General features: G+C 43.4%; 1 protein-coding gene across 1 annotated transcript in view; it reads right to left on the minus strand.

The window, feature by feature from the left end:
- The window catches only part of LOC311257498 (NLR family CARD domain-containing protein 3-like), a gene marked incomplete at its 3' end in the record, with an annotated part of 52955 nt that overhangs the window by 26851 nt on the left and 7383 nt on the right, over nucleotides 1-18721 (minus strand). The window contains exons 4-8 of the mRNA XM_084353142.1: nucleotides 10887-10965; nucleotides 8360-8588; nucleotides 6378-8181; nucleotides 6105-6278; nucleotides 4963-5136 (exon numbers count right to left, since the gene is read on the minus strand). Of these exons, the coding sequence (XP_084209268.1) occupies nucleotides 4963-5136; nucleotides 6105-6278; nucleotides 6378-8181; nucleotides 8360-8588; nucleotides 10887-10965 (2460 nt within the window). The remainder of the gene's footprint in view (nucleotides 1-4962; nucleotides 5137-6104; nucleotides 6279-6377; nucleotides 8182-8359; nucleotides 8589-10886; nucleotides 10966-18721) is intronic.

An 18721-nucleotide genomic window follows, 5' to 3' on the forward strand; every position in this document is an offset into this window, starting at 1 on the left:
ACTGCCGCTACGACGATAATGCGGCGACTCTGTGAAAAGGGCTACTGTCGCTGTCGTTGCAGACGCATTGCTGAACCTCTGTATTGCCGACAAAACGGCCCTACCAATGTTTCCAGCTAAGGACATGGTGGCAGGCAACATGAGAGCAAGGAGACGTGACTAACAGTGCAGCGCAATCACTCACCTGACTACCCGAAGAAGACCACGGATAGCGCTTGTTCGCGTCAATGAGTTTTTATTTTGGTACTTCCGGTGACAGGCAGTGTGAATTTGCATATTAGCTAAATCTTTAGTTTCACCGTGACATTTAGATTTAACATTTAGCATTTAGATTTAACATTTAGACTTAGATTTAGATTTAACATTTAGCATTTAGACTTAACGTTTAGCATTTAGATTTAACATTGAGATTTAATGTTTAGCATTTATATTTATATTTAACATTTAACATTTAGATTTAACATTTAGATTCACACACATTATTTAGATTTAATATTTTTTTAGATAATCTCTCAACTACATGTACGGTTCTCATCAATGCAGCAGATATGTGATGAGTTCTGCGTCCTGTGGAAATTCAGAGATATGCCACAGGACGGCATCAGTGCATCATGCTCAAAGCTCTCTGAGAAATATAAGAATGACCTCACAGAGTCCCTTGAAGACCAAATTCAACTTTTGATGACGGTCTTGGACCTCTCGACCTACTTAATGCCATATACACAATGGGACTACAGAGCATTTATGGAGACCTGTGTGTCCTGCTGCGTATTTTCCTGTCTCTGCCTGTGACTGTGGCTGGAGGTGAGCGGGCCTTCAGTAAAATGAAGATAATAAAAAACTACTTGCACTCTAACATGTCCCAGGAGAGGCTCATAGTTTGGCAATGCTCTCCATAGAGCGTCAACTTGCCAAGAAACTGGACTTTAAAGACATCATAGATGATTTTGCCACAAGGAAAGTTCGGCTCATGGCATTTGGAGTTCAAATCTGTCATGCCCTCCACTTCAAGGGCCAGGTAGTGGCAGCCTCTCTTTCCTTTTTTTTCCCTCTCTCCCTTTATCTCTCTTCTCCGTCTCTCTCTGGCAGGCTGGAGCATGATGTGGGTGCAGAACGGACAGGTGCAGCCAATCATCAATCAGTGGATTGATCCGTGCGGTGGGGAGGGGAGCGATCTCATTCATTCACCTGCCACCATAAAGACCAGACGCTCTCCACAACCTGACGCTGGTCCGTAACTCAATATACAGTTAGTTCATTGATGTTGCTCAGCTCTAGCCGTGTTTTCCTTGTGAAACCATTTTTGACTCCTGTCTCTGGCTCTGTCTCCAGTTTCCCCCTCTCGCCTGCACTCCTGGACCCGCCTGTTCTCCCGTTTCCTCCACCGAGGCTTCACCCAGCTCTCCTGATCCACACACCCGCTCTCCCCTGGAAAGCTGCACCTGTCCAACGCATCTCCACCTGGCCACCGCATCTCCACCTGGCCACACCGCGTCATCTTGCGCCTGCCTTCCCCCCTCCAGCCCCGCATGCAGACGCAGCCCAGCCCACTATCTCTGGTCCCGTCTGGTAGTAGTAAAATCCCGTTCCTGTCTAGTTTTTTGTTTTTACCTCGAAGCCTAAGCAGCATCGCCCTCTACGGTAACAAGAACAAGCTGACGCTCCCCATCAACAGCCTTACTGAGGAGTTCATGGTTACCAGAGCAAGGGAGGTGCTCCAATACAGGGAATCCAAGGACCTGAAAGTATCTCAAGCGGGCATTGAGGTGAGGACTGGCAGAAAGTGGAGAGCACAGGAGGCCGTGGACCAGGCAGAATCACGGCTGCGTCACAAAGAGCTTGTGGGATCTGTGGCAACTGGCCGTGCAGGTCTGGGAACAATTCCGACAATCCACTACAACAAACTTGATGGCAAGGAAAGGCGGGACCTGGTTCAACGTGAAGTGAGGGCTGGGGTCGAGGAACAGCGTGCAAGCCAGACGGTGGGATTGAGACAACAGGGCGCATGGACCAGATGGGAAGAAGCCATGAATAGGAAGATCTTGTGGCCGGAGTTGTGGAAGGCAGAACCCTACCGCATCAAATTCCTCATTCAGTCTGTCTATGATGTCCTGCCCAGCCCGTCGAACCTCTTCTGTTGGGGCAAAGTCGATACTCCAGCAAGTCCCTTGTGCCAAGGAAGAGGAACTCTGGAGCACATCCACAGCAGCTGTCCTAAAGCACTTGGAGATGGTTGCTATCGCTGGCGCCATGACCAGGTGCTGAAGGTGGTTGCCGAGTCCATCAACACTGCCATCGACCAGAATAAGTGCTTGCAACCACCAAGGCATGAAATTTCCTTCGTGCGAGCTGGAGAACAACTTCCCTCCCGACCGAAAGCCCAAACAGGCCTCCTGGGAGCAGCGAAGGACTGGCAGCTAAGGGTGGACCTGGGAAAACAGCTTCGATTCCCTGAAAACATCATGGAAACCAGCCTTAGACCAGACATCGTCCTGCTCTCAGAGTCATCCAAGCAGGTCATTTTGTTGGAGCTAACGGTGCCCTGGGAGGAGAGGATGGAGGAAGCCAGTGAGAGGAAGAGAGAGAAATACGCGGAGCTGGTGGAGGAGTGCCGCAGACGGGGGTGGTGTGCGAGGTGCTTTACCGTTGAAGTTGGAGGAAGGGGCTTTGCAGGAAAGTCACTCTGTAAGGCCTACAGCCTCCTGGGCATCACCGGAGCACGCAAGAGAAAAGCCATCAGTGCAGCATCCGAGGCTGCAGAGAGAGTCTCACGATGGCTGTGGATCAGGAGGGACAAGCAGTGGGCAACAGCTTCTTGGACACAGGCCGGGAACTGATCACTTCTGGTCGGGTCGCCTGGGTGAGGGGGTCTGAAGTTGAAAGACCTGAAACCCCCCGTGACCCCAGGTACTATCACTGAGGATGTGTCCAAGAAACTGCATCACAAGATGTATGTAGCAACCAGACAGCGCTTTTTGTTACTAGTTTCTTTAGCTGCATCCTGATTTCCTGTTTTAGCGTTAGCTCCGGTTTGTACCGAGTCTGTTTAGTTTCTTACTTTTCTTTTGGTTAGTGCAGGGTTGAGTTATTCCCCGCCAGCCCTTTGGGTGCCGTGTCACTCCTTCCTTGGTTCATGTTTTTGTATTGGTGCAGCCTTAAATAAATTATTTTTTTCTATTAACCCGAGGGGTAGTTCCCTTTGCCTCAGGTGTTAACAGGAAGGTAGAGAGGCTGACAGTTACTGTCCAGTTGACAGTTGATTCTATCCTGGTGAAGAGGACAAAAAGGGATTTTTTTCAAAATGACAGACAGCTCCTTTAACATGCAGAGGTCTGTTCAAACTCAGTTATTACAAGTGTAGCGCCCTGCTATAAATGATATGTTATTTCATGTGTTTGGGTTTACAAATATTCAGTATATTTTGCAATATTGCCTGTTAAATTAGTTCTATGGTGAAATAACCTTGAAGTAATACAGAGAAATTAATAAGTGCACTTCATTTGGGGAAGGTACTAAAATGTCCCATGTTTTTTCATGGTTTGTGAATGTCTCATGACGTTTCTTTTGTTTATTTGAGTAACCAGGTATCAATCTGTTATTAGCCAATCCGTGCCTGTCAGAGATGAGTGTCAACTACCTACCGGATTCGGAAGGGGGTGGGACTAAAAAAAAAAGAGAGGAGACGAGGCTCGGGCTAGTAACGGGGAGAGACGAGGAAAAAGAGTGACAACACCATGGAAAAGTAGTTGTAAGCTATTTGAGACCCTATAAAGTTACTGTTGTTACTAAAACCTTAAACCGGAAGGTCAGTTTGTGTGTTACCGGTACCAAATGTGGAAGTAAGCCGAGTTCAGAGCTGTTTCAGCCGGGAATTGTACTGAGTGTCCGAGACGCCATTATCGTTGTGTATAGAGCTAGAGTTAGCCTCGTCTCTGCTAGCTGGAAGGAGACCGCGTGTGTGTGAGGGAGAAATATTTTGCGCCGAGTTTCCTGAGTGAGTATGAGCACTATTTGAGCTGGTAACAATATGGAAATGTATGAGAACGAACAGTGAGTTTATTAGTGTTTTGAATTATGCTCAGTGTATCTCCGACCTACATGCCTGCCTGCCGCTGATCTGCTGCTGCTGTAGAGGGTGCTCAGGATCCCCGCTGTCGCCAGAGAGACTGCTGCTGCACGAGGACGTGTCAGCAGGACTAGTTTTCTTCATCTCTTGTCACCTCACTCCTCTGAGCGAGGGTTTGAGGAAACTGTGGTTATCCGTGAGTACTGAGAAACACTTTCACAAGGATACATGAGCTCCAACTCGACATGCGCGCCAACGATATGGTACCATAACTGACTTACAAAACCCGGGTATTTATTTATTTTTTATTTTATTTTCTGAACTCAAAGGTCACCAGGTCAAAAGTAAAGGGTGATTGCCTATGTTTTCTTTCTGTGTAATAAACACTTCTTCCTGTTGCAACGTGTATTTGCAGTCACAAATGTTTATTTGAATGTGGTGTTATTAGGGCTATAGTGTGTTAAAGGTACATGCATGGGAGTATTAAAGTTCACAATAACAATGTAGCTATAAAATAAGCTAACCAGGCCTCTATGCACCCTAGGCAGAGTCATACGCTCTAGTTTAAGTAAACACATTAAACGGTTGATATTTTCGTGGACTCCCTCCAATTCAGTTCCCAGGGTCGAGGTGTCATCAGGTATAAGGGGTTTTACCATGACAATGCTGTAATAAAATAGAGTTGGTTGGGAGGGCTACACAAGGAAACAATTATCATGTTTGTTCCTGGAGATATTCTCCTCCTACACAAGTATCTCCTCTTGATGTTGAACCAGTGTTCATGTTCTGATAAAAGGCTTCTTACACGTGTCACTGTTCATATCACACTCATACTCATCAGACTCTTCCTCCTCCATCACACTGGCTGTCTGTGGCTGCAGCAGGACTCTTCATACCTGAGAATGTCCAGTCTCCAGTCCGGATCCTTCAGTCCAGCCGACAGCAGCTTCGCTCCCGAGTCTCCTGGATGATTGTAGCTCAGGTCCAGCTCTCTCAGATGGGAGGGGTTGGAGCTCAGAGCTGAGGCCAGAGAAGCACAGCCTTCCTCTGTGATCAGACAACCTGACAGCCTGCAGACACACAGAACAACACACATGGCAGATCATCTGAGGAGACTGATGAGTCAAATACAAGAACAGACCATCTCCAAATAAATGAACACTTCTCCTCATTAACTAATCATCAGTAAACAGACTCCAGCTGAGGCTGATAAGTATATGTTTCACTTCTCATAATAACACTAAACATTTGTGAAGTTTTGTGCTTCAACAAAACACCAAACAATCTTCTCCATCCCCTGAAAAGGTTCCATCCCAGTGACCACTCTGAGAATGAAAATGCTTTCCCACGTTAGTCTTAAAATTAGCCACAGCTTTTACTTTTATTTACATTATTTTAATAAGTTACAATACAAAGTAGATGGTTTTGTTTAGGCAGGTAAAGCACAATTGAAAAGTTTAAATTCAGATGTTATTCAGTTCATTCTTTAATTACAAAATATATTCTAAACCGAACTATATTTACAGTTGGATCTTTATGTTATTATTTCTATTTTATTTTAATGAACTACAATCTAAAGTTTTAACACTGAACCCTCTGGCTTCTTCAGGCTTCAGGATACTCTTCAGGCTATTCAGATTTGCAGAATTATCAAATATTACATCATAATAGATCCTGATATTGATCAATAAATAAAACAGTGATCTAGATCTTATTTTTTGCCATATCACACAGCCCTTCTTTGCTGTATGTTATGTTTGTTTTTCTTGAGATGCATTTTGGTCCAGATACATATTAAGAAAATATTTAAAACTGTCCTTGATAATAATAATTTAACAACAAAAGCAAAAACAAGAGAAAATGATGAAAAATTATTTTGGAAAGTAATTCTCTGAGTCTGGACACTACCTCCCCAGTAAAGGCATACATCTTTTGACAAATTGAATGATCAGACACATTACAACAGGTTAGCTGGCTGTCTACTTATATAAATCAGATTTTAAATGGTCATCAGTTGAATGGGTTAATGAATCCTGACCTGAGACTCTCCAGTGTACAGTGAGAACTCTTCAAACCAACAGACAGCAGCTTTGCTCCTGAATCCTGCAGGCCGTTGTTACTCAGGTCCAGCTCTCTCAGACTGGAGGACTGAGAGCTGAGAACTGATGACAGAGCTTCACAGCTTCTCTCTGAGAGGTTACAGCCACTAAGTCTAGAGAGACAACAGCAAGGAAACAAATGATACATTTTCATTCGTAACTCCTGCTGAAAGACAGCAGATAGTATTTATTCATCAATAAATTCTACTTACAGAGCTTTGTTGGAGGCTTTGACCACTGGCAGCAGCCTCAGAAGAGCCTCCTCTGAAGAAGAGTATTTCTTCAGGTCAAACACATCCAGATCTTCTTCTGATGACAGTAAGATGAAGGCCAGTGCTGACCACTGAGCAGGAGACAGTTTATCTGAGGAGAGACGTCCTGAACTCAGGTTCTGTTGGATCTCCTCCACTAGAGAACGATCATTCAGTTCATTCAGACAGTGGAACAGATTGATGCTTCTCTCTGCTGACGGAGTCTCTTCGATCTTCTTCTTGATGAACTGGACTGTTTCCTGGTTGGTTTGTGAGATACTTCCTTTCACTGTCAGTAGACCTCGTAGGAGATTCTGATTGGTCTGCAGAGAAAGACCCAGGAAGAAGCGGAGGAACAAGTCCAGGTGTCCATTTGGACTCTGTAAGGCCTCGTCCACAGCACTCTGGTAGAGCCATGTCTCTGCAGATTCTTCTGTTCTTGTTTCAGACGTCTTGGATCTTGTTTGTTCTTCTGCCAGCAGATTGACTCCAGAGTTGATGAACGTAAGATGGATATGAAGAGCAGCCAGAAACTCCTGAACACTCAGATGGACAAAGCAGAACACCTTGTCCTGGTACAGTCCTCTCTCCTCTTTAAAGATCTGTGTGAACACTCCTGAGCACACTGAGGCTGCTCTGATATCGATGCCACACTCTGTCAGGTCTGATTCATAGAAGATCAGGTTTCCTTTCTGCAGGTGCTCAAAAGCCAGTTTTCCCAGAGACTCAATCATCTTCCTGCTCTCTGGGGTCCAGTGTGGATCCGTCTCAGCTCCTCCATCATACTTGACATTCTTCACTTTGGACTGAACCACCAGGAAGTGGATGTACATCTCAGTCAGGGTCTTGGGCAGCTTGCCTCCCTCTCTGGTCTTCAACACATCCTCCAGAACTGTAGCAGTGATCCAGCAGAAGACAGGGATGTGACACATGATGTGGAGGCTTCGTGATGTCTTGATGTGGGAGATGATTCTGCTGGCCTGCTCCTCATCTCTGAATCTCTTCCTGAAGTACTCCTCCTTCTGTAGGTCAGTGAACCCTCTGACCTCTGTCACCATGTCAACACACTCAGGAGGGATCTGATTGGCTGCTGCAGGTCGTGTGGTTATCCAGAGGCGAGCAGAGGGAAGCAGGTTTCCACTGATGAGGTTTGTCAGCAGCACAGCCACTGAGGTGGATTTTGTGGCATCAGTCAGAATTTCAGTGTTGCGGAAGTCCAGAGGAAGTCGACACTCATCCAGACCGTCAAAGATGAACACAACCTCGAACTCTTCAAACCTGCAGATTCCTGCTTCTTTGGTTTCAGTGAAGAAGTGATGAACAAGTTCCACCAAGCTGAACTTTTTCTCCTTCAGCACATTCAGCTCTCTGAAAGTGAATGGAAATGTGAACTGTATGTCCTTGTTGGCTTTGTCTTCAGCCCAGTCCAGAGTGAACTTCTGTGTTAACACTGTTTTCCCAATGCCAGCCACTCCCTTTGTTATCACTGTTCTGATTGGTTCATTTCTTCCAGGTGAGGCTTTAAAGACATCTTCTTGTCTGATTGTTGTTTCTGGTCTGTCTGGTTTCCTGGATGCTGTTTCAATCTGTCTGACCTCATGTTCATCATTGACCTCTGCAGTCGCTCCCTCTGAGATGTAGAGCTCTGTATAGATCTGATTCAGAAGGGTTGGGTTTCCTGCTTTAGCGATCCCCTCAAACACACACTGGAACTTCTTCTGAAGGTTAGATTTAAGTTTACGTCGACAAACTGGAGCAAGAAGTCCTGATTGAACAACAGACAAATAAGATTCATAAATATATTATATAAATTATAGATTAAATATTTCAACATTTCACTACCTCAAAGAATCAGTATATGAATATATTTCCGTCCATCTGTTTAGACTTCAGTAAACGTCTCATTGATCCAACATGTTAAATCTTTAGAGAAATCCTCTTACTGCTCTGCAGACAGTCAGCCAGATCGTCCTGCTTCATTCTCCTCAGGAAGTTGAGTGTGATCTTCAGAAATGCCTCTCTGCTGCTCCTCTTCTGCTCCTCATCTTCACCATCCAACATCTCCTCATCATCACTCTGACTCTCTAAGCATTCTGGGTAATCTGAACTCAGAGCCTTCTGTATCTTCTTCAGCTCGTTCTTCACAAAAGTGACAATGTTGTCCTCCAGCAGCTGGAACAGAATATTATATAAATGAGACAATTAAACTAAAATCATGGAACCAAGCATCAGGTCCACGTTGGACAGACTGACAACCCACTCATGTATTAAGCAGAATGGAGATTATTATGAACACAATGAAACAATGAGATAGGACATTGTCTCATCTCATTTTCTTTTTGCTGCTTATCCGTGAGGGTCGCGGGAGATGTTGCCGCTTTACCCCCCCCCCCCCTTTCTTATGGGCGGAGGCTAGGGTATATCCCTGGACAAGTTGCCAGTTCATCGCAGGGTCCTTCTGGTGGCAGAGGCTGCCCCACAGGGTGCCAGCTGCACGCCAGGAGCAGTTTTGGGGTTCAGTATCTTGCTCAAGGATACTTCGGCATGTAGCTCAGTTCCGCCCAGGGGAGCCTGCTGCTCTACCCACTGAGCTACAGCCGGACAGTTACGACATTTTGTTAAACATATATAAAACAGAATGCATTGATTTCAGAGACAATGTATTTAATGTTGAGCAGGAGTCTCATCAACCTAATTGACTTTTGCAATGTATGCTTATTTTGAATTTGATGGCAGCAACAGGAAACAAGTTATGACAGGGGCAACTAAAGACTGGGAAAGTTGCTGCAAAATGCACCTGTTTGGGTCATTCCACAGGTAAACAGGCTAACTAGTAAAAGGTTACAGTATCATGACTGGGTATAAGTCAGTAGCATCCTTGAGAGGCTCAGTTTTTTACAAGCAATGATGGGGCGAGGTTCACCACTTCAAACTGCGTGAACTAACAGTCCAAGAATGTGAACTCGCAACTGCAGGAATTTATGGATTTCACCATCTACAATCCATAATATCATTACAAGATTCAGAGAATGTGTAGAAATCTCTGGATGTAAGGGGGGAGGCTGAAAAACCAACTATGAATGTCCGTGACCTTTGACCCACTAGACAGCACTACATTAAAAACTGACATGATTGTATAAAGGATATTATTACACAGGCTAATGAACACTGTCGTCAGTAAGTACAGTTGACCATTCATCAATAACATCAGAAACCTCACTGAGTTTTAGCCCAAGCTGTGGTCGATGAGTCCACGTTTCAATTTGTATTTGTATTAAAATATCACCAATCAGTCACACACACAAATAGTAGACCACACTCAGCATCAAAAACACTGCAACGAATTGTCCCACTAGTCCGATCTTGTCCATCCCAAAAGAGTGAGAGAGTCTGTGTGAGATGTGTGGGTATGAATTGTCCAGGAGGGGGGGAGAAAAGGGGATTGGGCTGGTGATTGAGTGTGTGAAAGTGTGTGTGAGGGATGAATGGAGAAGAGCACACAGTGCTATTGTTGGTGTCCCACCACTCAGGCAGACACATTGCTTCTGGATCCTTCTGGTCGCTAGCTCGCCATCAATGTCTCAGGAAAACCTGGCCAATTCCGCTGTTCACTCAAGCATGCAGTCACCCAGTCAACCCAGATCGGCGGCCGCGGACACGTCAAGCTCTGTCTGTCGGCTTCATGCCACAGATCCACGCCGCTGCCCACACGCTCGCTCTCTCACACAATCTGACTCTACCTGCTGCTGCTACTACTGAGAGGTTTGTGTGTCCCAGTGATCCTGGGAGCTTTGTTGTTGGGGGTAATAGCTCCTGGAAGGGTCTCCCAAGGCAACCTGGTCTCAGGGGAGGGACACTAAGAGCAATTTAAGTCGACCCTATTACGGTGAACATAGGGACAGAGTACTTTGCCCAGTATGGGGACACTGGAGACTCCTCCTGGAGCAAGACCTGGGAGGGGAACTTGCCAGCGAGCATCTGGTGGCCGGGCCTTGATTTGAGGCCCCGGTCCATCCGGTCTTTAACTCCCAGCTTCTTTGGTCAGAAGGTCATTGGTCCCTGTCGTGGTAGCAACCTCAGAACCCACTGGTGGACACCAGTGGTGAGGGAGGCTGTCAAACTACAGTAGGAGGCCTCTCCTGAAGCAGCAGACAGACCTGGGCAAAAACTCGGGTGAGGGAGGAGTTGGGGCAGGCTATGGAGAAGGACTTTCAGTTGTCCTGAAGAAAGTTCTGATAAACCATCTAGCGGCTCAGAGAGGTAGAGCAGGGCTTAGTCCCAGTTGTGTTCAGTCGAGGAGGAGAACTGCTCACCTGGACTGGGCATTTCATCGGGCAATGGAAAGAGCACTTTGAGGACCTGACCAACAGGTCCACGACCGCGTCCCCTGTACTGTGAGGAGTACTGCGGGAGTAACCAAAATCAAATGTGTCTATTTTTGTCTAGAATCAGGGTTGTACATGTACATACCATACATATTGAGTCCAGGTGTGTTTGATGTTGCTGAGCTGATTGACCACTGGAAACATCTGAGCTCTCCTGCTCGACTCTGTGGAGGAATCATGAAGAAATACTAGAGATGCACCGATTGAACAGCCAAGGACCAGAATCAGCCAGTGTTTATCATGACAGGCTATGACCGGTGGCCGGTCGATCAGTGTCAGATATATCTGATTCTGTACTGGTCACATTTACACACATGCCTCATGTTCAATGGATAAAATATATGCAGTTCTGGAAAAAATTAAGAGACCAATGCAAAATTATCAGTTTCTCTTAGGGGTGGAGCCGAACCCAAATACGGTATTCGGAAAGGCACAAATAACGTGTTTTTTACAAATACTTATTTCTAACAAATACTTTAAAAAATATTTGTATTCGGGAACAAGAAAAACATCATATCAAAAAGCAACGTTTCCTCATGAGACCGCAGTACATGCCCGGATGAGTGAGTGAGTGACGTTCAGGAGTCGGGGGCGGGGGAGTCGAAACACCGCTGTTCCGACCCCCCCGCCCCCGCAGCTGTCCATGGTGCTGCTGAACCAGGTGACGTTGTTTACACTCTGCGTTGTGGCTTGTCTGTGAAACGCGCGCTGCTCAGGGACTGGGCAGATCTGTCCCACTTGCTTTGTCCCTCACTCCGTTGGGAGATCTTCCACAGAGTAAAAGAAATACACATTGTTTCTCTCCCCTGCTCCGCTCGAGCACGGCTGAACGCGGCTTGAGCCCACTTCACAGGCGCGAGGCTGCTGCAGCCGGTGACCCTGCTGACAGCAGACCGTGCTTTGGTTGAGTTTTAGGCAATGAAGAAAGGAGTTGGTCAAGTTTAGTAAAAAGACCAGGTAGAGGCCAGAAGCATAATGACCGTTAGCTATAGGCTATTATGTCATATTATTTACAGATCAAGTTTAGTTCTTGGAATTCTGTGCATGAGAAAGAACAGTTCTTTTAAGTATTATGTAAGGGATAATGTATAGTTCGGAGGTTGTTATGGAGAAATAAACCCCGAGAAAAGGGGTTTATTTCTCCATAACAACTGACTAACTATACATTATCCCGCTTATTACATGGCCTTACGACTGAAATAAATAATAAATAATTACCCACAATGATTCAGCAGCGACAAGGATCGCTCTGTAAAGTTTTAACTTTCACTTTCACTTTCGGGGCCTGAGAGAGGAGCTGGACAGCGTGCTGTGGTTGGTGTAACGCGTTGAAAGTCCAGCTGTCTTGCTTATGTTGCTATATGTTGCCAGGGCGGATCAGAGCGCCGTCCCTAGCTGCTCTCATGTGTCCAGTCACAGACATGATCTGACGACTTTCGAGGCCGGCCTGAGAGAGGAGCTGGACAGCGGTGCTGTCTTGCTTATGTTGCTACATGTTGCAGGGGCGGATCAGAGCTCCGTCCCTAGCAAGGGTCTGTTATACTTGACGACGGTCATTATACAGAAATCATAGACCGTAGAACGCAGCGATGGACCAATCAGAGAGCAGCATTCAATAGAGCCGTGTAATAATTGTTTTTATTCTGTCTGTTCAACGTCCTCCAACAAGGACGGGTGGTGGTGGGGTTCATAATGTTCACAATGATATTTTATTAGTTGTTGGTTTAACCATGGATGAGGTAATGGATGTTATGTTATTTTCTTTTCAATGACATTCCTTGTTACATGTTCATTGCTGGATTTATGGAAAAACATCAACCAATATTGCATATCCATAATTATTATAATGGATAATTAAAGAATACTTACACTATAACGAAAATTAGAAGTGTAACTCAAAAAAAAAAAAATGTATGCCTATTTTGAATTTTACTCGATTACAAATACAAATACAAATACTTTTCCCCCCTCAACAAATACAAATACAGATACAAATATCGGCTTCTCTGCACACCCCTAGTTTCTCTGATGATAATATTTATAGGTATGTGTTTGAGTAATATGAACTGTTTTGTTTTATTCTATCAACTACTGACAACATTTCTCCCAAATTCTAAATAAAAATATTGTCATTCAGAGCATTTATTTGCAGAAAATGACAAATGGTTGAAATAACAGAAAAGATGCAGTGTTTTCAGACCTCAAATAAAGAAAAGAAAACAAGTTCATATTTGCTTATAAACAACACAATACTAATGTTTTAACTTAGGAAGAGTTCAGAAATCGATATTTGGTGGAATAACCCTGATTGTTAATCACAGCTTTCATGCCTCTTGGCATGCTCTCCACCTGTCTTTCACATTGCTGTTGGGTGACTTTATGCCACTCCTGCCACAAAAATTCAAGCAGCTCAGCTTTGTTTGATGGCTTGTGACCATCCATCTTCCTCTTGATCACATTCCAGAGGTTTCAATGGGGTTCAGGTCTGGAGATTGGGCTGGCCATGACAGGGTCTTGATCTGGTGGTCCTTCATCCACACCTTGATTGACTTAGCTGTGTAGCATGGAGCATTGTCCTGCTGGAAAAACCAATCTTCAGAGTTGGGGAACATTGTTAGAGCAGAAGGAAGCAAGTTTTCTTCCAGGATAGACTTGTACGTGGCTTGATTCATGCGTCCTTTGCAAAGACGAATCTGCCCGATTCCAGCCTTGCTGAAGCTCCCCCAGATCATCACCGATCCTCCACCAAATTTCACAGTGGGTGCGAGACACTGTGGCTTATAGGTCTCTCCAGGTCTCCGTCTAACCATTAGACGACCAGGTGTTGGGCCAAGCTGAAAATTGGACTCATCAGAGAAGATGACCTTACTCCAGTCCTCTATGGTCCAATCCTTATGGTCTTCTGCAAACCTCAGCCTGGCTCTTCTTTGCTTCTCATTGATGAAGGGCTTATTTCTAGCTTTACATGACTTGAGCCCTGCCCCTAGGAGCCTGTTTTGAACCGTTCTCGCCGTGCACTTCACCCCAGCTGCCATTTGCCATTCTTTTTGTAGGTCTCTTGATGTCATCCTATGGTTGCTCATCCCGGTCAGTGGAGAGTCATTTTCGCCCTCTACCGGTCTGTAGCTTTGTTGTCCCCAATGTCTGCTGCTTGACCTTGTTCTTATGAACCACCGTCTTAGAAATTTTAAGGATGGAAGCAACCTGACGGTCACTGTATCCCTCTGCCAGTCAAGCCAGAACTGAACCCTTCTTTTCCTCACTCAAAACTTTTCTTTTCAACTCTTTTGGCATGGTCAATAGTTATTTTTTGATTCCAATTACTTTTGAGGTACTACTAGCACTGTTTTTCTCATCCAGCTGGTCCTATTGCAAGAGGATAGTGATGACCACAGCAGTGTTTTTTATACTTTTCCTCGTTAAATAAGATTTGGTTCAGGTGATCACCTAATCAGTACCTCATTTAGTAGAATGTGATGTGCCTGTGTTGGAATTCAGCAGACACTGGAATGGAATGGCTGTCATACATGTAGATTTGCAGTGGTCTCTTAATTTGTTTCCAGAGCTGTATCTGTTATGATTTAAAACATTTCATATTTACTGAAATTTTTTGGGCATATCTACATGATCAGAAAATTAAATTGTTAATCACTCAAAAACACCATGTTGAAGTGTCCTTGAGCAAGATACTGAACCCCAAATTGCTCCTGATGAGCAGTCGGCACCTCACATGGCAGCCCTCTGCCATCAGTGTGTGAATGTGTGTGTGAATGGGTGAATGTGACAAGTGTTGCAAAGCACTTTGAGCTGTCAGTAGACTGGAAAAACACAATAGAAATGCAAGTCCATTTACCATTTACCAGAGGCAAAGTGAAACTTCAGGTTCTACTGAATAGTGATGTATGACACTTGATGCTGACTGATAGAGTGGGGGAGGAAAAATAAGATAAATACAGGAGAGTCAGGCACCCCAGAAACTGTTCCAGGTCTTTGAAGGTTATCTCGCTGTCTGAGAGAAGATGAAGAAAGAGAGCTGCTGCCAGAGAAATTAATTAAAAGTCTCTGTTAATGTTACGTTACTACGACGATCTTCTTGTTCTCTGTTTCTTGTTGTTTCACACTGTGAAAAGCTGGTTAGCAGCTACAAGTCAGGATAATTATCCAATTAAAATAGTGATTCTGAGCTGTGACCAGTGGAAACACTGAAAACTCAAATATGGTGGTATGGTAATCTGACATATTGGGATATGATACTTGAATATATCAAACATATTCAATAAGTCACCATAAGTCAAAGTGTTGCTGACAACATTGAATCAGATGTTTTCCCCTGACATTAACGTGTTGATGGTACTGCTGATCCCACTGTGAATCAACAGTTCAGTCTGAATTTCTGTACAGATTTCAGTTTACTGTGTTGGTTCAGCAGCTTGTCTGGTTTGGGCCGTTCAGCTCTTATTGATCTCTGTAATACTGTGGACAGCAATGCACAGCTCACATGAGCTAATATGATGCTACTTGTTCAGCACTATCTGGTGAGTCACAATAAACTTGTAGCAGGTGAAGTGAGTGAAACATCATGAAAATGCTCAGGGGGGAGCATTCCTCTGTTTATGCAGGAGGTCCATTTTAAAAGTCCCAGTGAGAAGTCCATCCAGAGCAAACATATTATAATACAGTCATCTTGCATCCAAGTAACATTTCCATTTCTTCCAATATCTGTTGCCCTTCTCTGTATCATATCTCAGGGAAAATGTTAATCTTTCCATATTGTGAATTTCTTTTACTATTTCTATCCAGTCCAGGATAGTCGGACACTCAGTGCTCAGCCATTTCCTGGTTATTGCTTTTTTGCTACTTGCTAGTAATATTTGTTATAGATATCTGTCTTGTTTATTCACTCCAACTGGTATGTTTCCTAGATATATAACGCTGAAATTAAGGTCAAGCTGTAAGTTAATAGTAGATGTAATCACTGTTATTACATCTACCCAGTATGAAGTGATGTTCGGACACACTTGTTCTGGGTTGTTGGTCTGTAAGCTTTTAATATTTGGAGTTATGAAGTACCTTAAAACGTTTTTCCAGGTGAATTCCCTCCACAGATCTGAATTAGAGGTGGTGGACTGTGTCCTGCAAATATTAAGCCAATCATCTTCAGATAACTGTATGTTAACTTCTTTCTCCCATCTTGCTTTAATATAGGTTGTAGAAAGACCCCTGTCTAGTTGTAGAGCGGAATAAATCCTGGAAATCAGCTTTCTTTTAGAGTTATTTTTACATGCATTAGTAAATATCCTGATTAGGCTCATTCCCTCCTCTCCATGGGTTTTAATGTTTTTTTCATAATAATGTCTCAGTTGGAGATATCTGAAATCTTTTTTCTCTAGACCATAGGTTTCTGAAAGTTGTTGAAACAACTCTAATCCAGTGTCAGAGGAAGGTATGGTTGCAGTATGAGGTGATACCCAGAGCCAACCAGTGTTTGAATCTGCTGTCCAGTTCAGCTGGTGTGAAGTCCGTATCATATGCTACCCAGCATAGTGTTCGAACATTTCTCTCAAATTTTGAGCCTCTAAGCTTTAGCTCTAAGCATTTATTAAATTCTGTTCCAAATCCTTCCATTTTGCGTCACATTCCAGATCACACCAACAGACCAGAAAACGCAGCTGAGCCGTCTTGTAGTAATCTTCCAAACAGGGCAAGGCCATTCCACCTTTATCTTTAGGTAACTGTAAACTCTGAAATCTAATCCGTGGTTTCTGTTTCCCCCCAATAAATGACGATATCCTATTCCATTCGTTAAACTGCTTGGGAGGTACGTCAACTGGCAGGGACTGAAAGAGGAATAAGAGCCTGGGTAGTATATTCATCTTTATTATTTCTATTTGGTTATACATATTCATTGGTAGTAACGACCAGCGACTTAGGTCTGTTTTGATAACTGTTGTAATGTTTGTACAATTATGGTCATAAATAGTAGTTAAATCTTTTGGTATTTGTACTCCTAGATATTTAATTGTATTACCTGTGTTCTTAAGTTAACATGTCCTATAGATGTTCTCATGCGGTCCCTGATTAAAGATCAAGGTTTGGGTTTTGTTTAAATTTAATTTGTAACCAGAATATGAGCCAAATTCTTTAAGAAGTAATAGTAATTTAGGCAGACTTATTTTGGGGTTAGTAAGGGTCATAAGAATATCATCTGCGTATAAACTGATTTTATGTTCTGTGTTTCCAATCAGAATGGCAGATATATTTTCGTCCTCTCTTATTGCCTGTGCCAACGGCTTAATAAACAAGGCAAAAAGAGTCGGACTAAGGGGGCATCCCTGACGACAACCCCTTTTCAGGGACACTGTCTTAGATAAAGATCTGTTTATTTTAATTCTGGCTGTGGGTGAGCAATAGAGGGAGTTCAAAACCTTTATTACTTGATCATTAAATCCAAAATGTTTCAGATGTTTCAAATATAGATAATCCTAACGGACTGAATCAAAAGCCTTTTTGGCGTCAAGACTAATAACTACAGATTCCATGTTATTATTTCTCGCATGATCAATGAGGCAGAGAGCCCGCCACACATTATCCTGGGTTTGTCTGTTTTTCACAAAACCTGTCTGGTCCGGATCTATCAGGTCTGGTATGATATTTTCCATTCTTTTTGCTAATATTGATGCATATAATCTATAATCCATGTTTAGCACTGATATAGGTATGTAAGAACTACATTCTGTCTTGTCTTTACCTGCTTTGGGGATTAATGAAATAATTGCTTGTCTCCATGAAAGTGGTGTCTCTCCACCTCTAAGAACGTAGTTAAAACATTCTTTAAGTATTGGTACCAAGGCCTCCCTGAAGGTTTTATACCATTCTGATAGATAACCATTGGCTCCTGGCATTTTGTTTGCTTTCAGTCTTGATACGGCTTTATTTATTTCTTCCTCTGTTATCTCCTGGGTCATTATTTTATTCTGTTCTGTCCCTAGAGGTGGTAAATCCAGGGATTCTAGAAAATCTGATACAATTTCCAGCCCAGCTGCCTGTGGTTGAGTGTTTAAGTTCTTATAGTAAGTTTCAAAGGAGCCTTGGATGTCCTCCAATTTGTAATACATTTTATTAGTCTGGGGGTCTTTAATGTTGTGTATAAATCTCTCTGCCAATTGTTTACGTATCCTCCATGCAAGCAACTTTCTAGATTTTGGACCATTTTCACAAAAATTGTGCTTAATTAATTTAGCTTTTTTTTTCAATTGGCTTTCAAATATGTTATTTAGGGTTTGTTTTGTCTCCTGAATACAATTTAAAACAACATTTTCAGTATATTTCATATGTCTAATCTCCAAACATTTTAGTTTTGCAGTCAGATCTTTAATTTCTTTTTCTTTTACCTTCTTCTTCCTGGCTGACCACATTAGAACAGCCTTAGCTGCATGCGTCCCACAGAGTACTAGGTGATACCGTCCCATTATTATTATACGACATGTAATCTTTTACTTCATTTGTTATATATTTTTGACATTGAGGATCATTTAAGAGGCTAGTATTCAATCTCCATGAGGTCTCCTTAGGTCTGTCATCTAAATGTAATGTCAAGTATACCCCAGCATGGTCAGAAATGTCTTTTACTCCCATGTCACATTTAGTAATTCTGTGTCTGTCAACTTTGAACATAAAAAAGTAATCAATTCTCAAGTACATTGAGTGTGATTAAGAGAAAAAGGTGAACCGTTTATCAGTCGGGTGCAATTCCCTCCACACATCCATCATACCTATTTCACTGAGCAGTTTTCCTGTGTATAATGCTTCAAGTTTCATGTTTTTTGTTCTGCTTGTGGAGTCTAGAGAAGGATGTAGATGCATGTTAAAGTCCCCTCCACATATCAGCACTCCTGATGTTTCTGTACTCATCAAATTTAA

The sequence above is a fragment of the Pagrus pagrus genome, assembly GCF_965226575.1.
Source record: "Pagrus pagrus genome assembly, chromosome: 5".
Classification (NCBI taxonomy): domain Eukaryota; kingdom Metazoa; phylum Chordata; class Actinopteri; order Spariformes; family Sparidae; genus Pagrus; species Pagrus pagrus.